Source organism: Lingula anatina, chromosome 6 (genome assembly GCF_051362555.1).
Source record: "Lingula anatina isolate TDL-2025a chromosome 6, LinAna3.0, whole genome shotgun sequence".
NCBI classification, from domain to species: Eukaryota; Metazoa; Brachiopoda; class Lingulata; order Lingulida; family Lingulidae; genus Lingula; species Lingula anatina.
Genome location: NC_141772.1, coordinates 522,382 through 532,940, shown reverse-complemented (window position 1 = coordinate 532,940; position 10,559 = coordinate 522,382). Strand labels below are relative to the sequence as shown.

General features: G+C 36.5%; 1 protein-coding gene across 3 annotated transcripts in view; it reads right to left on the bottom strand.

Annotated features, from left to right (window-relative positions):
- Positions 1 to 642: 642 nt before the first annotated feature.
- LOC106169476 (uncharacterized) overlaps positions 643 to 10,559 on the bottom strand; it is a 38,860-nt gene continuing 28,943 nt past the window's right edge. Inside the window, exons 16-20 of one of the 3 annotated variants that reach the window (XM_087014821.1) lie at positions 9,870 to 10,316; positions 9,287 to 9,532; positions 2,896 to 3,168; positions 2,490 to 2,588; positions 643 to 2,304 (exon numbers count right to left, since the gene is read on the bottom strand). In XM_087014821.1, the coding sequence (XP_086870947.1) occupies positions 1,877 to 2,304; positions 2,490 to 2,588; positions 2,896 to 3,168; positions 9,287 to 9,532; positions 9,870 to 10,316 (1,493 nt within the window). In that variant the 3' untranslated portion in view covers positions 643 to 1,876. Of the gene's footprint in view, positions 2,305 to 2,489; positions 2,589 to 2,615; positions 2,650 to 2,895; positions 3,169 to 9,286; positions 9,533 to 9,869; positions 10,317 to 10,559 lie in introns of those variants that run through there. The other 2 variants (XM_087014822.1, XM_087014823.1) reach the window with 2 other exon arrangements.

Here is a 10,559-nt window from a genome sequence, read left to right as displayed (position 1 = left end):
CAAACAAAATCTAGAGGAAAATCAGCCCTAAAATTAAGCTGACGTGCTCTTTAAATAATGTACATTTTAAAACCAAAAATGTTATCTACCAAATATGTTTACAAAATGTTTCTGCTCCTAAGTGAACTTATCAAATGTTATTATTTGAGACTTTCATTCAACTGGCCAAAATGTATACAAGACATGCTGACATAAATCTAACATTCTTTATATTTCAAGATCAATTTTTAACACATGGTAGATGGCATTAGACTTCCTCATAAATTTATGAATCCTAAACTTGACATAATTTCCTTCTACTTCTATATTTCCCAGTACATACATCTAGTCCACTCCATCTGTGCTATGTATTGTATAACAAAGAATTCATCCACTACAAACAGAGATATTTGTTTCATACTACAACTTGGGAACAACATGATACCACTACCTCTGGTACAGGGACAGTTTGACTGTGCTGTTTACCATGTATCCATGACAACCAGTGTTTTCATAGTATCCATGGCAACATACCCTAATAAATAAAGCCTGGTAATAATACTGATCTATGAAAATGTGCAGATTTTAGAAAATATGTCAGTTAAACACCAAAAGTTGCATCAAGAGGCCCCCAAATTAAAAAAAAAATCACGATACATGATCTATTTCTCAAATTCACTTTTTTATTTGTTCTACAATGGCTGAGGTAGCTCTGATCTTGGTTTGTGAACTGTTTCTTAATTAGGATACAAATATTGGGAACAAGAGATGGCTCAAAAACTCAATCAAATGTCAGTGCAGTTTATGTCAAATATGACTAGGTCCGTTTCCAAAAAAAAAATTACTTCCCAATTAACTTCTCCACTTTGCAGGATGTGGTATATTAAGAGATAAGAAGTGAAACACTTCTCATGTCATGAGATTAGATTCTCTGAGGATTAGTGTTTCCCATATAACTATTTTCAGTTCGAGACATCCCAGCTATAAATTTGCTTTCTACGAAACAAGAAAAACTGCATCAACTTTAGGAAGTTATGGATTCTTGAATCTTTGAGCAATACTTTGGTTTGACTGGTTTAATATGAGCAATCATGTGCCATACAAACACACGCACACACACAAACACGCACGCACACATTAGATGGTAGACAAATCTATTACATCATAGATTGTAGTGATTAATAGGGAAATTAAAGAAATGTCTAGATCTTGTAACCTTGGTCATAACATAAATAACAAGTATTCAACAAGTTGTACCAGATAAAGTATTATGCTATACAATTGGCTAAACAATGCCAACTTTTATCCCCCAAAGCCAAATCAAAATATTGGTGTCTTAGGATTTTGTGATGCAACATATCATGATATGAAACAATACAACTAAGGTAATTTTTGACCTACTTCATAGAAATGCCACATCCACCATACATCCTTATATAGTATCTTTTAGAAGATCAAATTTAGCTCCCACCAACAAAAAATTATATTGCATGATTCATACACTGTACATAATATACAAGGAATACCTGTACAATATTTACATAACCTTGTCAAGTTAATTCATCACTATACACTTACACACACAAAGTGTGAAGAAAGAACACATGAAACAGAAATGCACTACAGTAATACCACTTACCCTTACTTTGTATGGGTAAAAAAAAAGAGAAAAACAACCAATTCACTTTAATAAGTAGTAAGATATAATAATAACTATACAATTGTGAGATTTGGCAAAGAAATGGGTTTCTTGATTTGCATAATGTTAAGTGAACAGTTAAGCAGCATGGCTGCCATAGCTGTGATCACATTGTGAACTTATTTCTCAAAAGAATAAATCCAGTCATCTTTCCACTGTGCATTCCTCTCCAGAACTTAACATACACAACTCTGTTTGCTAAACTCTGTCATCTCCTGTCCTGTGAGGCAGCGCCACCTTTTGTTTTGAAGAAGGTGATTTCAAACCGACCTCTGGAATGCTCCCTGCTGTTTCTAACGTTTCATCCATTGGATTCACATATAAGTGTCTATGGTGTTGTTGAGATGGAGAACTTAAAGTCCTTCCGCCATGTTGTCTGTGTTGTGACCTGCCCCCTATAGGAGGCGCTTGTCTTCCGCGATGGCGGCGTTCAGCACTATCAAAGTGTCTGTGATTGTGATTGTTTTCACTGGGGATGTCCCCAGAGTCTATATTATGATGTGAGCTGAGATGGCTGAGCTGAGGATGACTACTACTATTACTACTGGTATGGTGACTTGGTGACTTTGGAGAACTGGCACTGGATGAGTGATGATTGGGATGAACCTCAGAGTCTGGATACAGATCTGGAACAATTCACATTATTTACATAAATACTAAACTTTTATCAATTCAAGCATCATAGGTATAAAAAAATCTGTCTAAATACTACCAAAGTCAACAGTTAAGTTACGAAATAATGACGACCTCACATAATCATAATGTTAACAGAGCATTTTTAAAATTATAAACAAATAAATAAATGCATTACCTTCATATGGTATTGGCAATGTGTGAGATGTGGTGTGAGAATTATGTCCAGGGACACATGAGTACTGTGGCAAGGAGGCAGTGTGGGGGGCAGGGGACTCTGAAATTGAACACAAATATAAAGATGTGGTGTGAGAATTATGTCCAGGGACACATGAGTACTGTGGCAAGGAGGCAAGGTTTAATTCAATATAATTCCAAATTACAAAATAAAAATTAAAATAATTAAAATACAGGGTGCTTTTCCAGTGAGAGCAAACTATTTTCTTTAAATCAGACCTATCTGTGTTCTATTAATCTCAACTAGTAACTTTACTGCTACATTTTGAAAAATGTTATTCGTCTATAAACAAAGACAATAAACAATTGTAATGGCTTAGAAAATGTCATTCAAATGATAAAAATACCTGGATTGTCTGTGGGTGACTTGGAGCAGTGATAACTATCTGCTGTTGATCTGGTGTGAGGCAGGGAGCTGGCGTTAAACCACTGCGGTGGCTGATGAATCATGGCCACTGGGCTTGGTGACCTGTCTCGGACCCCATTGTGATTGGCTAGTTTATTAGGATGAGGGTTAAAGGTTTGCAGAGAGTTCAGTCCAGTGCTGCTGGTGCTCCGTGTGCTGGGAGAGCTACTGTCTGACGCACTGCTTGGCAGAGATAAACTGTTGATACTGTGCTCTGTGTAAAGGAGAAAAATAATATGTTATAACTTCACAGAATGACATGATGTTAATTTAACTTAGTTTTATGTATAACTTCAGATTGGCATTAATCTGAAACTTCAGCTCGCCCCAGAATATACCTCACAAAAAGTTTTTAACCCTAAGGATTGTACAATTTTTATTGAGGCAGATAACATACCAGATAGATCTGGTTTAAACTAGAGGATCAGAGAGGCGATACCGCCTCCGAATATTGTACCACCAGCTGGAGCAAGCGCATTTGTATAGACCCCCACATACACAAAATAAGGGACACAGCCACCAGTCTTATGCTTGACAAGCTATAAAAATGCAATCAACAAGAATTTTCAAAATACGCAAAAAATATATATAACTTAAAATGGTACAATCAAAGTTAAGTTCATCGTATGGTAGGTCAAAGGTCAATTTCAAGGTCACAGTAAATTGCCAGTATCTGACTTCCTATTCAACTTCAATAGTAACTATGGACCTATCTCTGCCAGGTTTGGAGTTAAAAGAGAAAGAAATTAGCAGAGTTCAGTTCATGATTATAAGTAGGTCAAAGGTCAATTTCAAGGTCACACTTAGATTGCTAGTATATGACTTCCTATTCAAGTTCAAAAGTAACTATGGACCTATCTCTGCCAGTTTTGGAGATATGAGAGACTAAATGTTATAATTTTGGAGTTACCATAATGTGCCATAAATTTCCTACAGAAATAATTAATTAAAATAAAGAAAAGGTCATTTTGGTCAAAATTCTTGAAATGGGAGGTGCTCTGAAGTTCCAGATGTTCTAATTTGATGAAATAATGTCATTTTTGACCACAAGTTGTCTGCTTTGCCAAGCCTTATTCCGGAGTTCAAAATTTATTATCCATTACTGTACTGCACATTTTGCTTTAACCACCAATATGTACTTTTTGATACAGCGTAACTTTGAAGATAAAAGGGAAGCAAAATTTGCAAAGTTCAGTTCATGGTGAAAAGTAGGTCAAAGGTCAATTTTAGAGTCACATTTAGATTGCCAGTATATGACTTCCTATTCAACTTCAATAGTAACTATGGACCTATCTCTGCCAGTTTTGGAGATAAAAGGGAAGCAAAATTTCCAAAGTTCAGTTCATGGTGAAAAGTAGGTCAAAGGTCAATTTCAAGGTCACAGTAAGGTTGCCAGTATATGACTTCCTATTCAACTTCAATAGTAACTATGGACCTATCTCTGCCAGTTTTGGAGATATAAGGGACTAAGGCTTCGTTCACATGGAATGTCTATTTTCTAAAAATCTATTTTCTATTCGCGCTATCTTATGATCACAGTCTATGCCCTGAATATCCCGCCGTGTAATTACTGGCAGCGCGAGCCTGTTACTTAAAGTAACTTATAGTAACTGGCTCGCGCTGCCAGTAATTACTCCGCGGGATATTCAGGGAACAGACCATGATCACAACCTGCGAATAGAAAATAGAATTTAGAAAATAGACATTGCATGTGAACGAAGCCTAAATGTTATAATTTTGGAGTTCCCATAATGTGCCATAAATTTCCTACAGAAAAAATTAATTTAAAAAAAGAAAAGGTCATTTTGGTCAAAATTCTTGAAATGGAAGGTGCTCTGAAGTTCCAGATGTTCAAATTTGATGAAATAATGTCATTTTTGACCACAAGTTGCCTGCTTTGCCAAGCCTTACGTTTTATTTTTCCGGAGTTCAAAATTTATTATCCATTACCGTACTGCACATTTTGCTTTAACCACCAAAATGTGTTTTTTGATACAGCGTAACTTTGGAGATAAAATGGAAGCAAATTTTGCAAAGTTCAGTTCATGGTGAACAGTAGGTCAAAGGTCAATTTCAAGGTCACAGTAAGATTGCCAGTACATGACTTCCTATTCAACTTCAATAGTAACTATGGACTTATCTCTGCCAGTTTTGGAGATATAAGGGACTAAATGTTATAATTTTGGAGTTACCATAATGTGCCATAAATTTCCTACGGAAAAAATTAATTAAAATAAAGAAAAGGTCATTTTGGTCAAAACTCTTGAAATGGGAGGTGCTCTGAAGTTCCAGATGTTCAAATTTGATGAAATAATGTCATTTTTGACCACAGGTTGCCTGCTTTGCCAATCCTTATGTTTTATTTTTCCGGAGTTCAAAATTTATTATCCATTACCGTACTGCACATTTTGCTTTAACCACCAAAATGTACTTTTTGATACAGCGTAACTTTGGAGATAAAAGGGAAGCAAAATTTGCAAAGTTCAGTTCATGATGAAAAGTAGGTCAAAGGTCAATTTCAAGGTCACATTTAGTATATGACTTCTAATTCAACTTCAATAGTAACTATGGACCTATCTCTGCCAGTTTTGGAGATAAAAGGAAAGCAAAATTTGCAAAGTTCAATTTATGGTGAAAAGTAGGTCAAAGGTCAATTTCAAGGTCACAGTAAGATTGCCAGTATATGACTTCCTATTCAACTTCAATAGTACAATCAAAGTTAAGTTCATCGTATGGTAGGTCAAAGGTCAATTTCAAGGTCACATTTAGATTGCCAGTATATGACTTCCTATTCAACTTCAATAGTAACTATGGACCTATCTCTGCCAGGTTTGGAGTTAAAAGAGAAAGAAATTAGCAGAGTTCAGTTCATGGTGAAAAGTAGGTCAAAGGTCAATTTTAAGGTCACATTTAGATTGCCAGTATATGACTTCCTATTCAACTTCAATAGTAACTATGGACCTATCTCTGCCAGTTTTGGAGATAAAAGAGAAGCAAAATTTCCAAAGTTCAGTTCATGGTGAAAAGTAGGTCAAAGGTCAATTTTAAGGTCACATTTAGCTTGCCAGTATATGACTTCATATTCAAGTTCAATAGAAACTATGGACCTATCTCTGCCAGTTTTGGAGATAAAAGGGAGGCAAAATTTGCAAAGTTCAGTTCATGGTGAAAAGTAGGTCAAAGGTCAATTTTAAGGTCACATTTAGATTGCCAGTATATGACTTCCTATTCAACTTCAATAGTAACTATGGACCTATCTCTGCCAGTTTTGGAGATAAAAGGGAAGCAAAATTTCCAAAGTTCAGTTCATGGTGAAAAGTAGGTCAAAGGTCAATTTTAAGGTCACATTTAGCTTGCCAGTATATGACTTCATATTCAAGTTCAATAGAAACTATGGACCTATCTCTGCCAGTTTTGGAGATAAAAGGGAGGCAAAATTTGCAAAGTTCAGTTCATGGTGAAAAGTAGGTCAAAGGTCAATTTTAAGGTCACATTTAGATTGCCAGTATATGACTTCCTATTCAACTTCAATAGTAACTATGGACCTATCTCTGCCAGTTTTGGAGATAAAAGGGAAGCAAAATTTGCAAAGTTCAATTCATGGTGAAAAGTAGGTCAAAGGTCAATTTCAAGGTCACAGTAAGATTGCCAGTATATGACTTCCTATTCAACTTCAATAGTAACTATGGACCTATCTCTTCCAGTTTTGGAGATATAAGGGACGAAATGTTATAATTTCGGAGTAACCTTAATGTGCCATAAATTTCCTACAGAAAAAATTAATTAAAATAAAGAAAAGGTCATTTTGGTCAAAATTCTTGAAATGGGAGGTGCTCTGAAGTTCCAGAAGTTCAAATTTGATGAAATAATGTCATTTTTGACCACAAGTTGTCTGCTTTGCCAAGCCTTATGTTTTATTTTTCCGGAGTTCAAAATTTATTATCCATTACCGTACTGCACATTTTGCTTTAACCACCAAAATGTACTTTTTGATACAGCGTAACTTTGGAGATAAAAGGGAAGCAAAATTTGCAAAGTTCAGTTCATGATGAAAAGTAGGTCAAAGGTCAATTTCAAGGTCACATTTAGTATATGACTTCTAATTCAACTTCAATAGTAACTATGGACCTATCTCTGCCAGTTTTGGAGATAAAAGGGAAGCAAAATTTGCAAAGTTCAATTTATGGTGAAAAGTAGGTCAAAGGTCAATTTCAAGGTCACAGTAAGATTGCCAGTATATGACTTCCTATTCAACTTCAATAGTACAATCAAAGTTAAGTTCATCGTATGGTAGGTCAAAGGTCAATTTCAAGGTCACATTTAGATTGCCAGTATATGACTTCCTATTCAACTTCAATAGTAACTATGGACCTATCTCTGCCAGGTTTGGAGTTAAAAGAGAAAGAAATTAGCAGAGTTCAGTTCATGGTGAAAAGTAGGTCAAAGGTCAATTTTAAGGTCACATTTAGATTGCCAGTATATGACTTCCTATTCAACTTCAATAGTAACTATGGACCTATCTCTGCCAGTTTTGGAGATAAAAGAGAAGCAAAATTTCCAAAGTTCAGTTCATGGTGAAAAGTAGGTCAAAGGTCAATTTTAAGGTCACATTTAGCTTGCCAGTATATGACTTCATATTCAAGTTCAATAGAAACTATGGACCTATCTCTGCCAGTTTTGGAGATAAAAGGGAGGCAAAATTTGCAAAGTTCAGTTCATGGTGAAAAGTAGGTCAAAGGTCAATTTTAAGGTCACATTTAGATTGCCAGTATATGACTTCCTATTCAACTTCAATAGTAACTATGGAGCTATCTCTGCCAGGTTTGGAGTTAAAAGAGAAAGAAATTAGCAGAGTTCAGTTCATGGTGAAAAGTAGGTCAAAGGTCAATTTTAAGGTCACATTTAGATTGCCAGTATATGACTTCCTATTCAAGTTCAATAGAAACTATGGACCTATCTCTGCCAGTTTTGGAGATAAAAGGGAGGCAAAATTTGCAAAGTTCAGTTCATGGTGAAAAGTAGGTCAAAGGTCAATTTTAAGGTCACATTTAGATTGCCAGTATATGACTTCCTATTCAACTTCAATAGTAACTATGGACCTATCTCTGCCAGTTTTGGAGATAAAAGGGAAGCAAAATTTGCAAAGTTCAATTCATGGTGAAAAGTAGGTCAAAGGTCAATTTCAAGGTCACAGTAAGATTGCCAGTATATGACTTCCTATTCAACTTCAATAGTAACTATGGACCTATCTCTTCCAGTTTTGGAGATATAAGGGACTAAATGTTATAATTTCGGAGTTACCTTAATGTGCCATAAATTTCCTACAGAAAAAATTAATTAAAATAAAGAAAAGGTCATTTTGGTCAAAATTCTTGAAATGGGAGGTGCTCTGAAGTTCCAGAAGTTCAAATTTGATGAAATAATGTCATTTTTGACCACAAGTTGTCTGCTTTGCCAAGCCTTATGTTTTATTTTTCCGGAGTTCAAAATTTATTATCCATTACCGTACTGCACTTTTTGCTTTCACCACCAATATGTACTTTTTGATACAGCGTAACTCGAAAACCGTATGGAATACAAAAAAACGGAGACCACCTCCAGTGTTGGGCTTTATATGCTCTACAAAATGCAAAAAAGAATGGGTCTCTAGCATTAACGGTTCCCGAATTAGAGACAGTTTTCAGTTTCGGTATCTTATGGCCGCTACACCCGTGAAAATGCACCGATTGACCCCAAATTCACACAGATGAAAGATGACCTGAAGGGTAACATTTTCCAATAATATTATTGGTTAAGTCTGTGTGGTGTCTGAATAACAGGGCAAATAAATTTTTTTTCGTAAAAAAATTCATTTTTTTGAAAATTTTTGCCCGTTTGACCTTGAAATAAAGGTCAAAGGTCAAATCCAAGGGCATATTTGAAATCTACACATATGACTTTTGGAAAGCTGTCTGTAGAAATTTTTCCCATAATTCCTTCCGTAGGGTAGATAATTAGCATTTAATTTTGCCATTTTTGGACAAGGGTGCATTGCAATGAGTGCCACACCTAGACCCCAATACCGACAAAGCCCAAATTTTACGTGGAACGAGTTGAGATTATAGGTGACCTAAATCCAAGAGATGGGTATGGGGGCCCTTACCGTCTAGGAGGAGAAGCGGTAACGGTAACATGGCGGCGGAGCCGCAGGAGCCGGCGGAACGGACCGGACGGGACTAAAACCATGTGTACCGCCAGCGCTAACGCTGGTGGTACAATTATCTTCACAACTTTTAACAATTCTGAAGATGTAAAAAAGAGTTTAAATTTTTTAAAATCATCTTAGCACAAACCTGACTCTGCAGCCGGCTGGTGTTCATCACAAGTCAGCGGCACTGACTGTTTTAGATCGTCATCCTCCACATCACTTGGGAAGATGGCTGCCGAGCGCCCACACTCCGCCTTGGCGTACCGGGGGTGTGACTGGAACATGGGTAACACATGTCCCTGATACTCCAGAAACTGGTCTGACTTTGAGCTTTCCCGTTCCTCATCTGATGGATTATATGGCGTCAAGTCACCGGGTAAAGTTGTCTCATCTGTAGAAATTACAATATTTCATTAAAGATCCAGCAAAAAAATTTCAACAGCTGTGTTATGCAACAAAAGCAGCATTAGCATTCCTAAAGCCTCATTTTTGTGACACTGAAATATTGCTGAACTAGTAAAAACCTAGAGCTTTATATATTAAGGAGAATTTATTCTTATGAAATATATGAAATATGAAATATATAAAAAGTTTAATTTAATGAAATATAGTGCATTCAGACTTTCGCAATGAAAGTTTTTTGTGACTTCCCCTAATACTGATAAAGAACTGAACAGACAACTTCATCTAATAAAACAATAAAGGAATATCATATCACATGTTCTCACCTGTAGGTGTACTGCTGTATGTGTCACTCCTCTTCCTGGTCTGATAAATAATAATCACCCAGACCAAGGACGTTCCCACCACGCAGCACACCACAGCTATTATTATAATCCCTGTCGTTGTGGACTCGTCATCCAATCCACCGCCATTGTTTCCAGGTGAGGGGGACTCCAAATTGATAACAGTCAGCTGGGACGTCCCTCTCTCCATCCCCAGAGTGTTGGACATCTCACACGTATACCTCCCGGCATCCTCTGGCCGTGTCTGGACAATGACCAGTAACTGGTCGTTGGCTGTAAAGAAATGGCGTTCCGTCACCCCCAGCGGTTTATCGTTCTTGAGCCAGGTCAGTTTGGGTTTGGGACTCCCTGCAGCCAGGCATTCCAGGACAGTGGTCTCCCCAACCTTAGTCTGCTTGTCCTCCATTGGTTTGACAAAAGACGGGTTTTCTGAAGAGGAATTACAACTTATAATCTTACAGTTCTCCAAATACACCCAAACTTCTGTGTAGGTGCTATACTCTAACTTCAAGAATAACACTTCAGGCAAATGTAAGAATGAACAAATTAGACCTAGATTAATCAAAAAATGGTGTAACTAATGACAAATCAAAAAATGGTGTAACTAATAACAAATTAAGTCCAGAGCTGAATTTAATTCACAAAAAAACATGGTTAGAGAGATTTGAATAC